A 17,804-nucleotide genomic window follows, 5' to 3' on the forward strand; every position below is an offset into this window, starting at 1 on the left:
CCGACAGTCCAGTAACTACTGACACATGTGCGGTCCTTTCCTGGTGTGAGGAGAGGGATCAGAATAGCCTCTCTTCATGAGTGGCGAAAATGGCCTGACTGCTACATCAGTCTAAAACATTTTCTTTGATGCTGCTGGCAAACGTCGATGCATGCAGTACCTGATTTGGCATGAAGAGGTGTAGTATCACAGCTCTCCGACAGTGCCGATTCCAGCCACCTGTTCGAGAAAACGTGGTATTTTAAGACTCAGAGTTATTGGATCTCAAGCCAAACTGACCCTCTCTGCAGTCGCACAGTAGCGGCAAAACGACGGATCGTCTCTGCCACTGGCAGTAGTCGCTGCAAAATGCTCTGCCATCGTCTGTGCCATGTCTCTGGACATTGTTTGGGGATACCCCTGTTTCGGCACTGCTGTCATTGGTAAATGACTGTGTTTGCCAGAAATCCTCCTGATTGTTTCCCATACTTTTGTACAACAAGAACTGTTGATAGAGTCCAGGAATGTCTGCATGACCTTTCCTTGCTCTCCTTCACTATGTGTCGAGCCTTGGCTCTTGTGACTCGAAAGACTGTGAGGTTGGCTGCTGTTGGGGGCATATAAACCATGGAAAGAGCCACACGCTTATGGTGGATTGCTGAACGTCACTCATCAGCCAATCAAGGTTCAGGTTGCCTCTTCAGGTGTCCTAAAGCCTTTGGGATGGATAAGTCAGCAGCACTGTGGATCACTCACGTGATGTGATGAACCCTTTTCTGGACACTGTCGCAGTGTTCCAACACAGCCAGTTAGCTGAACAGCGTCCAGTTAGCCCTGCTGGCGATCCATTTCGTTGGTTTCTGTTCAAGCATTCCTCCATCGAGTAACTGGATCCACAGTGGGAAGTGGTCACTGGAACAAGGTCATCAGTTGCTTACCACTATGTTGAGCAGCCGAGAAATGAATGACACTGCCTGTGTTGAGGATCAACTGCTGCTGAGACATCGCGAGTTTCTCCAAGACTCGAACACTTAGGCAATCATGGTTCGAGCACCATAATACTTTAGAAGCATTAAAATCACCCAGAAGGAGGAATGGGCGGGGGAGTTGTGTAACAAGGCCTCTGAGGGCCTCAGAGTCGAGTCTATCGCTTTCTGTGGAGGTAAATACTGCGAGTGGATAATGATCTTCTCACCTACGTGAACACCACTAGCAACTGTTTGTAAGACAGTAACCAAGGAGAGAGCAGAGGAGTCGTGTGCTAGCAAAACCTCCCTCAGCTCTTTCCCCAATCTGGTCATCCTTTCGGAGGATGGTACAGCTCCTTGCACAGGCGCGTCAGTGTCTTTAAAACGTGTTTCCTATAAACACAAGCACAAGGGTTATTACCGTGCCAAGAACAGCAGATCGTTTACATCGGTCCTGAATTCATTCATGTTCCACTGTGGTATGGGAGCCATTTATCATGGGGTTCCACTTTCAACGTCTTTCCGCAAGGATGGTGAGCCAACAACAGTGGAGTTTCAGCCTAGGGACAAGATGGTTGTCCCTGGCAGACTTTGTAGTCCATTGACTCTGAAGCAGAAGAAGAAGAGCCAAAAAGTCGAATGAAATTGACAGGACCTGACGGTCTACCGCCTGTTTCGCCTACAGCGGAACCTTCCCATTTGCTTTTTTGTTCTGGGAGGACTTCGTAGAAGCTACTGCAGTAGCAGTAGAGGCGATGCCGGATATTTTACCATGCTATGCCTTTGGAGATGGTGAGAGCTCCGCAGCAGTGGCTTTATCTGATGTTCTCTGGAGGGCTGTGTGCTCTGAAATAACTATATCTTGAGAAGTGCACTGACAGATACAGGTACTAGTGCTCAGACTACCAACCTACTTTTGTAGAGAAGTGTTGGCGATCGAAATAAAATTTTTGATAGCCGAATCAAAAGATGTAGTGAATGTAGGAGGCTGCACGGTCTTACAGATCTTCTTGGCATCACCATGCAGGATGTGTTTCGATGATTTAATCCCCTGTATCTTCCTTTCTTGAAGGAAGACACTGCACTCACTACTCTGACACACTTCAGAGGAGAAGGTCACTCAATTCCGTCATTGGTGGCCTTGCAAAATTCGCCACAAGTGGCTTCACCCTTACATCCCAAATTGGTCTGCCAAAAGCACTGGCATTTATAACAGCACGTTGGGTTGTGGACATAAGCCCATACGCTTAGGCGAACGACATCTGCGTTGATATGCTCAGGAAGTTTCACACTATTGAAGGTAAGGATGAAAGGGTCAGATTTTGCGACATCCCCATCGACCCTTTTAACATACTTTGCACATCAACGATTCCTTCTTGAGCTCATTACTTCTTCGGCAACATCGACCAGATCTCTGCATGACACAATATCTTCTCTGTAATTCAAGGTGTTGTGGAGCTCCATTCTATGACATATTCCCCAAGGCATTTAGCCTTCCTGATGCTGCTTGCTTGTTGGGAACTAACCGTTTCAACCAACAGAGTTCCATAATGCAAACACTTGACTAATTTCAATATACCTGTGAATTCCTCTAAACCTTTTTGAATATGAAAAGGCAAAACCTTCTCAAAGCTTTCCTCTTCCTGCTTCACAATAAAAAAAAAAACACATTCTCACCAGTATCATGCATTCTAATGCTACGTACTGAGGAAGTCTGTATAATCTCTGAGTCAGGAGGACTGCCTACAAGAGCCCTCTTGTTAGAGTGAGTGTTGGTACTCACAAATCGTCCACCCATTCCGTTGGGAGGAAGAACTAAAAGTTTCAGAAAATTTCCGTCTCGGTCTCACGAGCAGCTAGGAAAATACAAGTCCACCTAGAGAGAGCCTCGTGTGCCTAGGTAAGCCTTAGTTGCGGCAGGTCTCCCAGACATTGCCCACTAACGACTGTTCCACCTCAACACCCATGCACTTCATCAGCGCACAGCACACCTTGAGACTCGCGATCCAGCTAGTCAAGCCATGATCTCTGTTCCCCATGACACACAACGTTCCACCGCCGCTCCACAGACTGGTTGCTGAAGCACGCGCAGTTCTTCCAGTGACAGAAGACTGGCGGCTCTTACCAGTCTCCAGCTCAGGAACCCTGGGGTTGCCAGGCCCATACTCAGCAAACGAATGCTGGGACCCTGATGTATACACTGAAGAGCCCGACGTGGCATGGACTCCAGTAATGTCTGAAGCAGTGCTGGAGGGAACTGACACCACGAATTCTGCAGGGCTACCCAAAAATCCATAAGATACGAGGGGGCAGGGATCTCTTCTGAACAGCACATTGCAAGGCATCCCAGATGTATTCAATAATGTTCATGTCTCGGGAGTTTGGTGGCCAGCGGAAGTGTTTATGCTCAGAAACGTGTTCCTGGACCCACTCTGTAGCAATTCTGGACTCGTGGGATGTCGCATTGTCCTGCTGGAATTGCCCAAGTCCGTCGGAATGCACAATGGACATGAATGGATGAAAGTGATCAGATGGCACTCTTATGCACGTGTCAAATGTCAGAGTCGTATCTAGACGTATCAGGGGTCCCATATAACTCCAACTGCAAACATTCCTGCCGGCCGCTGTGGCCGAGCGGTTCTAGGCGCTTCACTCCGAAACCGCGCTGCTGCTACGATCGCATGGATGTGTGTGATGTCCTTAGGTTAGTTAGGTTTAAGTAGTTCTAAGTGTAGGGGAATGATGACCTCAGATGTTAAGTCCCATAGTGCTTAGATCCATTTGAACTATTTTACAAACGTCCCACACCATTACAGAGCCTCCACCAGCTTGAACAGTCCCCTTCTGACATGCAGGGTCCATGGATTCATGAGGTTGTCTTCATACCCCTACACGTCCATGCGCTCGATACATTTAAAACGAGACTCGTCCGACCAGGCAAGATGCTTTCAGTCATCAGCAGTACAATGTCGGTGTTGACGGGCCCAGGTGAGGCGTCAAGCTATGTGTCGTGCAGTCATCAAGGGTACATGAGCCGGCCTTCAGCTCGGAAAGACAATATCGATGATGTTTCATTGAATGGTTCGCACGCTAACACTTGTTAATGGTCCAATATTGAAATCTGCAGCAGTTTTCGGAAGGGCTGCACTTCTGTCACATTGAACGATTCTCTTTAGTCGTCATTGGTCCCGTTCTTGCAGGATCTTTTTCCGGTAGCAGCGATGTCGAAGATTTGATGTTTTACCGGATTCCTGATATTCATGGTACAGTCGTGAAATGGTCGTACGGGAAAATCCCCACTTCATCGCTACCTCGGAGATGCTGTGTCCCACAGCTCGTGCGAGACTATAACACCACGTTCAAACTCACTTAAATCTCGACAACCTCCCACTGCAGCAGCAGTAACCGATCTAACAACTGCGCCAGACACTTGTTGTCTTATATATTTGTTGCCGTATTCTGCCTGTTTATACATCTCTATATTTGAATACGTATCCCTATGCCAGTTTCTTTGGCGCCTCAGTGTATTTTCTGAGGTCACAAGCATCAATAGAGCATTGTTCACATTTGCATACCCCCTGGAAACTCAACATAGAAGTCAGCACTTAAACCTTATCGGCTGTTACTGGCATTTTCTTTTTTTTATGTTTACCTACAATAAACGTGCTGGAAGGGTATTTGCTAGTCTGACTTACTATCACTTAGTAGGCTTCACACGGTTACAGACTATTAATTGGATATGGATTGCAAGGATGTTTGTAAGTGCCTCTGTGGTTTCAGAAGAAGACTGAACTTGCAGAAAATTACACATCTCCCAAGTTGTTTACTCATGTTACAGGTAGTGAATAAGACCAATGTTTATTAGGCGGCAAATGTAAACATGTGCTCACAAGTAATTATTGGAGTCGCTTATACGAACTGCGGGGGTAATTGCGATTGCAGCCCGCTTAGGACATTGGTCTGTGGGGTAGTCTTCGTTTAAGCGTGGACTCATTTGATGTGACAATAAATACCGGACGATAAGTGTTTGGCAGAGGGTTCATCGAACCACCTTCACAATACTCCTCTATTATTTCAATTTCGAATAGCGAGGAAAAACGAACAGCTAATCTGATTTTCCTTCTTTTGTTACGATGATTGTTTCTCCCTATGTAGGTCGGCGTCAACAAAATATTTTCGCATTCGGAGGAGAATGTTGCTGATTGAAATTTCGTCTAAAGATTCTGTCGCAACGGAAAACGCCTTTGTTTTATTGGTGTCCGTCCCAAATCCCTTATCATGTCACTCACACTCTCTCCCCTACTTCGCGATGATACAAAACGTATTGCACTTCTTTGACCTTTCTCGATGTTCTCCGTTAATCCTACCTGGTAAGGATCCCAGACCGCGCAGCACTACTCCGAAAGAGGACGGACAAGTGTAGTGTAGGCCGTCTCCTTAGTAGATCCGTTAGATTTTCTATGTGTTCTGCCAATAAAAGGCAGTCTTTGGTTTGCATTCCGCACAACATATTCTATGTGTCATTTGGAATTCAAGTTTTTCGTAATTATAATTCCTGAGTATTTAGTTGAATTTACGGCCTTTAGATTTGACTGATTTATCATGTAACCGAATTTTAACGAATTCCTTTTAGCACTCATGTGGATGATCTTACACTTTTCGTTATCAAGGCCCAATTGCCAGTTTTTACACCATTTAGATATCTTTTCTAAAACGTTTTGCAATTTATTTTGTTCTTCTGATGAGTTTACTAGAAGATAAACGACAGCATCATCTGGAGACAACCTAAGACGCCTGCTCAGATTGTCTCCCTAATCGTTTATATAGATAAGGAACAGCAGACGGCCTATAACACTATCAGAAATCATTTCTGTTTTACACGATGACTTTTAATCAATTACTACGAACTGCGGCCTCTCTGATAGGAAATAACGAATCCAGTCACATAATTGAGACGATGTTCCATAAGCGCGCCATTTCACTACAAGCCGTGTGGTACAGTCTCAAAAGCCGGAAACAATTTGAAATCACTGATCAACAGTACTCAGCACTTCGTGGGTATAAATAGCTAGTTGTGTTTCACAAGAACGATGTTTTTCTAAATCCATGTTGACTGTTTGCCAGTACACCGTTCCCTTCTTTGCAATGTCTCAAACTACTGCAAGAGCAAGCAACAGCATACTTCTCAATACATTACAAAACATGTTGAAATTGAACTGTAGTACCATCATCTGATATAATGAACAATCCAAAGAGTTTAGCTATGTATTGTGTGACGACTGTAGTAACATAGCTAATAAACTGGTGTGATGCTTTTGTAGATCGAGACCAATTGCACAATAAAGAGAATCAGTGGACTGCTATCAGTGTGTTTCCGCAACAGGACTTTTCAGTGTACACTGATGGGAAAAAAATCGCAACATCCACAAATAATTAATGCAGACTTCGGGAATACATTGTCTAGACAACATATTTAAACGATTAACTTTAAAGATTGCAAATTAATGTAGCGCGAGATAAGTTATTGCAAATGTGAAATGCGTGTACATTAATAACCGGTGTTATCGCCAGAATTTTCAATGCTAGTACCGAAATGGGCATGCACTGTCTTGTACAGGTGCCGCATGTCAGTTTGTGGAAGGGAGTTCCATGCTTGTTGCACCTGATCCGTCAATACATGGACGGTTAATGCTGTTTGCGGATGACGCTGGAGTTGTCCGATGATGTTCCATATGCGATCAATTAGAGACAGATCTGGTGCTCGAGCAGGCCAAGGAAACATGTCGACAATGTGTAGAGCATGTTGCGTACAACATCGGTGTGTTCACGAGCGTTATCCTGTTGGAAAACACTACCTGGAATGCTGCGCATGAGTGGCAGCACAATGGGTCGAATCACCAGATCGACATATAAATCTGTAGTCGGGGTGCGTGGGATCACCACGAGAATGCTCCAGCTATCATATGAAATCACATTCCAGACCATAACTCCAGGTGTAGATGCAGTGTGTCCAGCACGCAGACAGACTGGTTAGAGGCCCTCAGCTGGCCTTCTTTAACCAACACACGGCCATTACTGGCGCCGGGGCAGAACCAGTTTTCATTGGAAAACGCAACAGACCTCCACCCTGGCCTCCAATGAGCCCTTGCTTAAGACTACCAGAGTCGCAAGTGGCGATGATGTGGGGTCAGTGTAATGCCCTCTTCAGAGCTGTCTCTCTTGAAGTGCCCGATTTGTAACAGCTCGTTGTGTGACTGCTGGTCAGATTGCTGCTGCAGATGCAGTCCGACGCGCAGGACCCATACGCCGAGCACCATGATCTTCCCTCTCGGTAGTGGCTCATGCCCGTTCGGTGCACCGAGCAAGGTGGCGCACACTGGACTCGCATTCGGGAGGACGACGGTTCAATCCCGCGTCCGGCCATCCCGGTTTAGGTTTTCCGTGATTTCCCTAAATCGCTACAGGAAAATGCCGGGATGGTTCCTTTGAAAGAGCACGGCCGACTTCCTTCCCCGTCCTTCCCTAATCCGATGAGACCGATGACTTCGCTGTCTGGTCTCCTCCCTCAGAACAATCCCCACCCCCATTCGGAGCCCGGTTTTCTTGTGACCCTACATTCTCGTAACCACTTCTGTCAGCAATCACGTATAGTGGATATATTCCCGCCAAGCCTTTCTGCAATATAGCAGAACATCCAGCTCCTCATAACCCTGTTGAAATTCAGTGAGGTGTTCATAATAGCGTTTTTGTCGCCCTAAAGACATGCTCAACTAACATCAACTCACCACGTCAAATTTCGAAGGTAACTAATGGTCACGACCGTTAGAGCATGTTTAAATACAAACCTGATTTGTATCCTCATAATGGCGCTACAAGCGTCACTCTTACGCGACTGGCATGAAATCTGAATAGACACCATCTTTCACGTGTAGGAGCACGCCTACCAGCTTTCGTTTATGTCGTACCTCGTTTACGTCGTACCTCCCCTTCTTGGTGTAGCGATTTTTTTCCGTCAGTGCATTTATGTCTCGCGCAGACGCGTTTCAAAGATACCGACGGCCCTGGGCTGAGAAATAAGAACTCCATAGAGAGGAGAGCGCTCAAGTAACACTTCATCGACGAAATTCACTCCCAACCTCACCCTCAACAACCCGCCCGGTTTGCCGAGTGGTCTAACGCACGGCTTTCCGGGTGGGAAGGAGCGCCTGGTCCCCGGCACCAATCCGCCCGGCGGACTTGTGTTGAGGTCCGGTGAGCCGGCCAGTCTGTGGACGGTTTTTAGGCGGTTTTCCATCTGCCTCGGCGAATGCGGGCTGGTTCCCCTTATTCCACCTCAGCTACACTGTGTCGGCGATTGCAACACGTACGCGTACACCACCATTACTCTACCACGCGAACATAGGGGTTACACTCGTCTGGTGTGAGACGTTCCCTCGGGGTTCCACCGGGGGGCCGAACCGCACAGTAACCCTGGGTTCGGTGTGGGGCGGCGGAAGGGTGAAGTGGACTGCGGTAGTCGTCGTGGGGTTGTGGACCACTGCGGTTGCGCTGGGGACAGATCCTCTCCGTCGTTTCTAGGCCCCCGGTTAACATGACATAACATGACATGATACCCTCAACAACAGCTTCCAAGCATTTGTTACAACAGTTCGCGTGCCATATAGGGAACCACGTGTTCACTGTTACTGGCTCCTATTTGAGTTCAGATTCATGTACCTACCAAGAGCGTCACCGCACAGCCCTCCTTCGTGACTCTGTAGGTAGTCTGCCTGGTGCACGGCTCTTGCCCTTAGGAAGAAGTCGTCACCCAGAAGGAATATTTAGCCTGCACTCGGCCATCATGTTATTTTCTCACGCTGTATTCCCCTAAAAATTTTGCGAATTGACACAAATATGACCAATTTCGTTTGTAAAATATTTTGACAAACACTACGCCAATATGCTTCTTTTATACACGGTAATTCTGTTGCCCTAACCACTGTTGTTTTATGCTACCCGCAATATGATTTGGCCTTCATAAAGCACGCACAAGATTTTCATATCCTCTCGCTCGCTAAGAGCAAACTATTACACCTACAGAAAAAAAAAAGAACGAGACCTTCGTGCAGGAAATTTGATGTAGTTACATTTTATACTCGGACACGTTTTCTCTATTAGCCGTAGTTTTCGAGTTATTCAAGAGAAACGGAAAAAAAGTGGACTGCAAACATACCCCCACTCCCACACTCAGCCCCCACCAGTCATGATTTTTAGAGTATTGTTCATGGCACTCCCTCCCACCATTGTACAAAAAGTTGCGACTGCGGAATTATTCCCCACTATCGATATTATTCAGTTTTCGTTCACATTTTGTGCAAATTTTACGTAACAAATTTGTGAATTTTAACTACATAAAATATGCAATGACGTTGTTGTATTTGTCAGGTCTTCTGACCACGAATCAACTGTGGTTGTGAAGGTCAAGTTTGTATCGAATTGTCAACGTAATTAGTTTGAGCGTAACGTTTACAGAAGTCACGTTCCTTTACTTACCTTCACAGGCATGTTTAATAATGTTAACGAAATTGCCGACTATAATATCGGAAATAGTTCGTGCAGTCGGAAATGTTCGTACAGTGGTACGACGGAGTGCCTCGCACAACATACTACAATTCCAGACTGGTGAGGCATGAGAGTGGGCGTGGAGGTGCGTTTGAAGGTCACTGTTGTACATTTTGCTTATGTAACTCGAAAACCGTGTCCTGATCGGTACGTAGTGCAGTACAAAGTCTAATTACATTAAATTTCCTAAAAAAAGGTGCTTTCATGCTTTCTGTAGGACTAATAGCTTTCGCTAACGAGAGAGAGCTTGTGAAAATCTCGCGCGTGGTTTATGACGACTAGGCATTACGTTGCGGGTTGCATAAAAGGGCAACGGTAGGGTAGCTGAATCACCATGTACGTTCGTTAACTTTTTTATCACTTGGAAGATGCCCCTTCGACAACTACATTCATTCTCTGAAAACCACTGTGAAGTTCGAGACACGTAGTATGACTCATTTTACCACATTTTACGTTAGTTTTTCATTTCATCCACTTATAGAAGATGGAAGGAATAACTGCTTAATTTGTCCACGCGTGCTGTAGTTAGTCTGCTCTTGACTTCCCTGTTTCCACAGAATCGGTCCACAGCGGCTGTACTATATTCTTAGATTCCTCTGTTGATACGAATTCTAAAAACCTTGTAAATGGGTTTTCATGGGATGGGTAGCGCCTACCTTCAAGTGCCTGGCAGTTCGTTCCTTTCAGCAGTTCCATGGCGCTCTCCCATGCATTGAGCAAACCTGCTACCTTACGTGCTGCCAATCTTTGTAGTCGTTCTGTATACCTGTTAAACCAATGCAGTCTAGGTCCTACACGCCCGAGTAATATTCTGCGATGAGTCAAAGCCGGTTTGTAAGTAGACTCCTTTACCGACTCGCTGCTTATTACCAGCATTCTAACAATGAACCAAAGTGTATATATAAGTTGACTGCCACCTGTACCGCTTTGATACTGTATTCGTAGGAAACTACGTTTTCGCTTTTTGTCAAGTGCTCAGTATTACATTTGGAACTTTAAAGCAAGTTAACATTCTTGGACGACTTTGAAACCGTATCAAAATCTCTTTGAAAATGTATAGAGATTTTATTTCCGGGTAGTACTTCATACTTGATAACTGCGTCATCTGAAAAAAAAGTCTGCTAGGTCATTAATGTACAGTATAAACAGCAATGGTTCCTACACACGTCCCGTCCCTGGGACCAAGCTGAAGCTACTTATATGTCTCACCATCACTCCCAATCCGTGATAACATTCTGGGTCCTCCCTACCGTACCCTCTGTCCAGTCACCTAATATGATCGTAGTTTCATTAGTAAGTGGCGGTGCGGTTGACTCAAATGTTTTTCAGAAGTCAAGAAATACTGTATATACCTGATTGTTTTGATCCATGGCTTTTACGTAGTCACATTTGAAAAGTAATATGTGGCTGTGTTCTATATACATTATGCTCGAACTCAGAATATGTTCAAGTGTTCTAGGAGAAAAGAATGTCAATGATATTGGGACGTGATTTAACAGAACACTTTGGCTACCCTTCGTGCAGGTTGGTGCGACCAGCGCCTTCTTCCAGCCATTGAGCACAACGTTTTGTTCGAGGGATCTACGACGTATTATGGTTAAGAGATGGGCTAACTCAGTTGCAGATTCTGTACAAAATGTGACAGAAATACCACCTTGTCCTTGGACAAGTCCAGTTTTAGTGATTTCATCTTTCTCTCACTCTTGTTAACATCTGTATCTATGTCACCCAAATTTGCAGTGATGTAGGAATTAGGCTTGATCATTTCTCCTAAATATTCGTTTGTAAGGGATCGTTTGAAAGCGGGTTTCAGCACTTCACATCTATTTCACAGGAGCCGCTGTTTCTTTGGTAGCACATTTACACAAACTTTATACCATAGAGAGTCCCTCCCATACGAACACTTCTATTATGTATATAGGCCTACCTATCAGGTGCTTGCTTCTTCTTTTTTATGTTCGTGCTGCAGCTGCTCTGTATGATAGTGCTCAGACGTAGAGATTGCCAGTTCTTCCTTGAGATACGACACTGTTGTCTCCTTGAGATATTGTTTGTTCAGGGCTGCTTGTAGCTAGAAAAGACATTCCAGCCTCCTCTTCGGGATGAAAGGATGTTGCTAGCCTGTCATGGTAAAGTGAAAACCCCCTTTCCCCTGACAATAATAACAGCGACAAATCAGAGGACACACTCCTCGTGTGTTGCAGTGCAGCTCTGAATTTTCTGTTTGCCACGTTTCTTAACAAAGCTGCGACTTTCTACTTTCATCTGCTTCAGAGCAAGCACACCAAAGTATTTGATTTTCAGTTTCAGTGGTGGTCTTTCTTGCGTTTTGTCTGCTTGCTGGGTCCTTTATTTCATGATAAGTGCCTAGACATCAGTAACACATCTTCTATGCAATTAATAATTACCGTTCACTGTTACTAGTAATATCGCGGGAGTATTACAGTGAGGGTGTATGTACAGGGTGACAATTATTGAACTTTATGAAATAAAACACTTCTGAACTGTTTCCGCTAATGACTGACAGGTACCTTATTTTGACACAGCAAATCGTGGGGGTTCTTACAGACATCCGTCCTCCTCAAATTTCTGGAGGGACGAGATTACCGTAAAGAAAGCTACTGCAACAATAGTCAAGAGGAAGCACACCCAGGAAGAACTGCCATGCCGAATCGCACGTCTAGCACTCCTACGCGGCGCTGGTGGTAGTGTGGCAAGGTTCTACACGCAGGGGGAATAAAACCTACCTACTGCAGGAACAGCAAAGTCAGAGACTTCGTGAGTTCCAGTTTTTACATACATATAGGTCTACTTTGTCAGGAATAGGACAGGTAATCGACCGCGCCCTTATAATAGGAAACACCCCACACTATGTGAAGTACTTAGAGAAATCACGGGAAAGCTAAATCAGCATGGCCAGAATAACATCGCGGCCTCCATCCTCCCGAATACAAGGCCACTCTGTTCAAAATAGTGCTGCCTCGTTCCAGTTTATCCCTAGTCAACAAAACTGTTTTACAAAGGACTTGTTTAACAACGTAAAAGGCTAATGCTGCACTGTTCATTCATTTCTGACTCCCAGTCACTGCGCGCCCTGCACACGCTATGCACACAGTGTTTCTAAATGAAAGAATAGACGTACTATCAGCTAACGCCAGGACCCTAGCGAGGATTTCTACCTTCCATTTTGTGTACCGCAACTTCTCGTTTGATTGCCCGAAAAACTGAATCAACATCGCTCCATAGTGAGTGACATGTTGAGCTGAGAAAGAGATTACCGTGTCGGTGTTATACATGCACTGAAAAGCCCAAGAAACTGGTACACCTGCTAATATCACGTAGGCCCTCCGCGAGCACGCAGAAGTGCCGCAACACGACGTGGAATGGACTCGACTAATGTCTGAAGTAGTGCTGGAGGCAACTGACACCATGAATCCTGCAGGGCTGTCCATAAATCCGTAAGAGTACGAGGGGGTGGAGGTCTCTTCTGAACAGCACGTTGCAAGGCATATACTCAATAAAGTCCATGTCTGGGGAGTTTCGTGGCCAGCGGAAGTGTTTAAACTCAGAAGAGGGATCCTGGAGCAACTCTGTAGCAATTCTGGACGCGTGGGGCGTCGCATTGTGCTGCTGCAATTGCCCAGGTCCTTCGGAATGAACAATGGACATGAATGGATGCAGGTGATCAGACAGGATGTACCTGCCAACCTGTCAGAGTTGTATCTGGACGTATCAGGGTCCCATATCACTCCAGCTGCATATGCCCAACACTATTACAGAGCCTCCACCAGCTTAAACAGTCCCCTGCTGACATGGAGGGTCCGTGGATTCCCGAGGCTGTCTCCATAACCACGCACGTCGATGCGCTCGATACAATTTTAAACGAGATCCACATGGCAACATGTTTCCAGTCATCAGCAGTCCAATGTCGGTGTTGACGGGCCCAGGCGAGGCGTAAAGCTTAGTGTGCTGCAGTGATCAGGGTACACATCTATGATGTTTCGTTGATTGGTTCGCACGCTAACACTTGTTGATGGCCCAGTACTGAAATCTGCAGCAATTTGCGGAAGGGTTGCACTGCTCTCACGGTGAACGATTCTCTTTAGTCGTCATTGGTCCTGTTTTTGCAGGGTCTTTTTTCGGTAGCAGCGATGTCGAAGATTTGATGTTTTACCGGATTCCTGATATTCATGGTACAGTCGTGAAATGGTCGTACGGGAAAATCCGCACTTCATCGCTACCTCGGAGATGTGTCCCATCGCTCGTGCGCCGACTATAACACAACGTTCAAACGCACTTAAATGTTGATAACCTGCCATCTAGCAGCAGTAACTTGTTGTCTTATATAAGCGTTGGCAACGACGGTGCCGTATTCTGCCTGTTTAGATCTCTCTGTATTTGAATATACATGCCTATACCAGTTTCTTTGGCGCTTCAGTGTAGCATGGCTCTGGGAAAGTTATTTTCCGGAAATTAAGAAGAAGATTGGAAAAACGTAATATGAAGCTCTTATGTAAAATGATAAACTTTTTATTATAGTTAATATTATTTATATTTGTTACATTTTTTCACCACACGCCTTCTCTGTGTTATCTAAGTAATCCATCAACATATGAAGTGTATTGTTCAATGGACAGTGTTTTAATAATCTCTTTAATTGCCTTGGACTTTATTGTACGGTTTTATTCATTCGCAGAAAGCACTGCTTCGGATTTTATGTTTATTGTTTCTTGATAAATGTGATTTCAGTGTAATTCTTGTTGCACGGTCATGGACTGAGCTGTGTGTGTGGTAGTGTCACTCGTATTTTTGCGGTTCTGTATCTTTATCGGTAAAAATGAAACCCTTATAAGATTACTTTTTGTCCGACTGTCTGTCTGTCTGTCCGACTGTTGAAAACTTTTTTTTCTCAGAAATGCTAGACGTGTCAAGTTCAGATTTATGGCACTTTCTAAAGTCTACAGTTCCTTGGAGGTACTAAAATATTTCAGCTTCTAAATCGATGCAATCAAAATTTGCGGCGTGTTACAAATTTTAATATTGACAGACATTTCAAAATCTCCTGGTTACTTCTTAACGACGTAGAATAATGAAATTTGACAGGTAAACTAAAAAATCAGAAAATTGTTAATCTGTGACTACAGCACACGAAAAAATATTTTTTGTCATTCGTTATCCGGCTGTCTATCTGCTCGTCCGTTAGGTCCACTTTTTCTCACGAACGGGTAGACGTATGTCTTGACGGTATCGATACAGCTAACGGGCAAAAGTCGTTGAGGTTCTCTATTGCCGGAACGTATGAACTGTCTCTCTGCATAATTAAGTTCGTACGGAAGTCTCGGAAAGCTACCCCTACTCGCACTTTTCCGCATTTCCTATACGTGCAGCTCGCTGATAAATACACTTGCATGGTGCAGTTACAATCTCGACTGTTTTGAAAAGCTATCCACTATGAGCTCGGCAACTGTTTCCGGTTACTAGTGGAACGACAGTGTGGGAAACAGTGCTCAGAAGCCTTCGGCCAAGAGGTAAACAGCACTACGTCACGATCGTAGCTTTCAGCGGATCAGCCTATGATTACTAACAAAAACGCTGACGAAGTTTCGCAGCAGTAGTATCCGATACCCGTCCCTCTCCGCCCTGCCACCCAGCCCGAACGTAGTATGCCAAAACACCCAGCCATCTTCCAATAATAAATGTAAAGGAACAACAACAAACTACAAGCAGTCAGTGTTGGTCGTCTTATCACACATGACGCTGCCACACATGCAGAACGACATTATTCCTGTGAAGCCCGACAACGGCCACTTACATTCTTGTATTATGTCTTTCACATTCATTATCTTTTGTCGACAAACGATCATGTTTGAAATGAGATGTCCATTTCCTAACGGTTAAAAAATGAAACAACAGGTTTTCACCAACAAATGACTAATTTCCGCTGTCGATAAACCGTCCAGATGATATAAATTTATCATACCAAAGTATTCCAGTTCATTCACTGAACGAAATGTGCCTAACAGCACTACTTTAGTAATCTCTAAAAGACAACACTACTCTGCAGTTATAGTTAATACTTGCCTTCCCTTAGTGCGCAATATCATCGTAAAAGAAAGTAAATCGCATTGAGATCAACGCTACCGATGGCCTTGTCAAGCAATTTTCTTCTTGCCCAGCAAAAATCACCGACGACAAGTCTCACTTATTAATCACACCATCCCTATAGTAATTAGAAAACAAGCAATCACGTTAAATCAATCTCTACACTGAGCAAGCTGTGTAGGAAACTAAGGAAAAATTTGGAAACAGTTGAGATTTGCTGATGTCAATGTAATTCTGTCAAAGGAGGAAAAAGACTTGGAACAGAGTTAAATGGAATGGATAATGTACTGAAAAGAAGATGTGAGATGAAAATCAACGAAACATCAATGGAGTGTACTGAAATTAAATCAGGCGTTGGTGAGGGAATTGTACTGGGAAATGAGACACTACAACCAGTGGATGAGTTTTGCTATTTGAGCGGAAAAACTCAGGCGGTGATCGAAGTAGAGAGGACAGGAAATGTATACTGGCCATAGCAAGAAAAGCGATTCTGAAAAGGAGATATTTGTTGACACCGAATATAATTTTAAATGTTAGGGAGAAATGACGGTAGATGTTTGTGATGTAGTTTTATTCATATATTACGTCTTTCAGATGCACTATTTTTACTCGACAAACGATCGTGAAACTGGACGATAAAAGGTTCAGACAGGAAGAGAATTTTAAAAAAACCAGCCTTTCTACTGAAGACCACTACAACAAGAAGTCACCCGACACTATTCGCATATAAGACGTCTTTCATTCAACTACATGTTTTTAGCGGATACCTACATCCTTATAGTTCAGTAACTGTACAGATTTCAACATTTTCCGTATTTGATCTTAACTGCATGGACAATTGTTAAAATCTGACACAGGAAAATAAATAAAGACTTAAAGTTCGGTATCCGGTGTCGGAGAACTGAGCCGACCAGGCTCGCATGCGACTCGCCAGAGCTGCGTACTCACGTGGTGACAGGCTGTGTGAGTCGTCGGCGGCGCGGGGCACGAAACCAGAGTGTGCATCGAGCACCGTATCAGCCGGACGACCCATCGAGCAAGGGCGACCGGTTCCCATTAAGACGGAGGCCAAGGCAGACCTCGACAACGAGTTGCCAAACTCCCTTTTAATCGAGCACGAACGGCTCGGCACACGTGCGCGGGGCGATGCTAGCTACCGAGCCCAGATTCTGACGTCGCGACCTGTCAGCGACGCACCCGCTACCATTCAGAGGGCGGCTCCTTCGCCTCTTATTGTACGTTACAGGAAAACCACCCATTCCTGCTGCAGTCCGGCTTCTGGTCCATATTCGGAGGTTCATAGGATTTTGAAGTGATAAAACCTGATAGAAGGACCCGCCACGGTAGCGGAGAGCGCTAACGCGCTTCTTCCTGGACTCGGATAGGCGCGCCGACCCCGGATCCAGTCCGCCCGGCAGATTAACGACGACGGCCGGTGTGCCGGCCAGCCTCGTTGTGGTTTTTAGGCGGTTTTCCACATCCCAGTAAGTGAATACCGGGCTGGTCTCCACGTCCCGCCTCAGTTACACGGCTCGCAGACATTTGAAACACATTCGCACTATTTCACGGTTTACACTAGACGCCGACAGCGGCGGTACACTACTTCAGTCCCGGGGCGTATAGGGTGCTAGCAGGAGGGGCATCCGGCCACCCCTTACAATTAACCATGCCAATTCCGTACTTAACCCTGAAACGTCCCCTTAGAACAATTAATGAATGACTGTACTGATAAACCCCTACGTTATTTGATTTTCAAACAGCTGAGCAAAACTGAACGTACTCAGACATTCACTAAACTGACACACAATATTTTTAGCGCAACGCAATCTGACTTTCAGTAATCCCTAAAAAAGAATGGCCCTGACTAACATAACCTATACCTTTCATGAATTCTTACCTCACAAAAATCTTCGTTACTCGAACTACTGCAATACAGCGAGCGCCAATACTGCCAGCTAATTAAAAGGTTCTCACTACTGAAGGCACTAACTACTAAAAAAAAATGATCGTATGGCATTGTTGGCCGGGAGGCCCCATGCGGGGAAGTTCGGCCGCCGTATTGCAAGTCCTTTTTAGGTGACGCCACTTCGGCGACTTGCGAGTCAATGATGATGAAATGATGATGAAGAACACACAACACCCAGTCATCACGAG

The 17,804-nt window shown here is 45.2% G+C and overlaps 1 protein-coding gene across 3 annotated transcripts in view; it reads right to left on the reverse strand.

The window, feature by feature from the left end:
- Positions 1-16,701, reverse strand: part of LOC126195238 (lipase 3-like) — a 197,175-nt gene extending 180,474 nt beyond the window's left edge. For 2 of the 3 annotated variants that reach the window (XM_049933766.1, XM_049933764.1), the window contains exon 1: positions 16,599-16,701. Coding sequence is in view for 1 of the 3 variants with exons in the window: in XM_049933765.1 (XP_049789722.1) it covers positions 16,599-16,655 (57 nt within the window). In the remaining 2 variants the exon portion in view is untranslated. The remainder of the gene's footprint in view (positions 1-16,598) is intronic. The other variant, XM_049933765.1, reaches the window with a different exon arrangement.
- Between the last annotated feature and the right edge of the window lie 1,103 nt (positions 16,702-17,804).

The sequence above is a fragment of the Schistocerca nitens genome, chromosome 7 (assembly GCF_023898315.1).
Source record: "Schistocerca nitens isolate TAMUIC-IGC-003100 chromosome 7, iqSchNite1.1, whole genome shotgun sequence".
Taxonomy (NCBI): Eukaryota; Metazoa; Arthropoda; class Insecta; order Orthoptera; family Acrididae; genus Schistocerca; species Schistocerca nitens.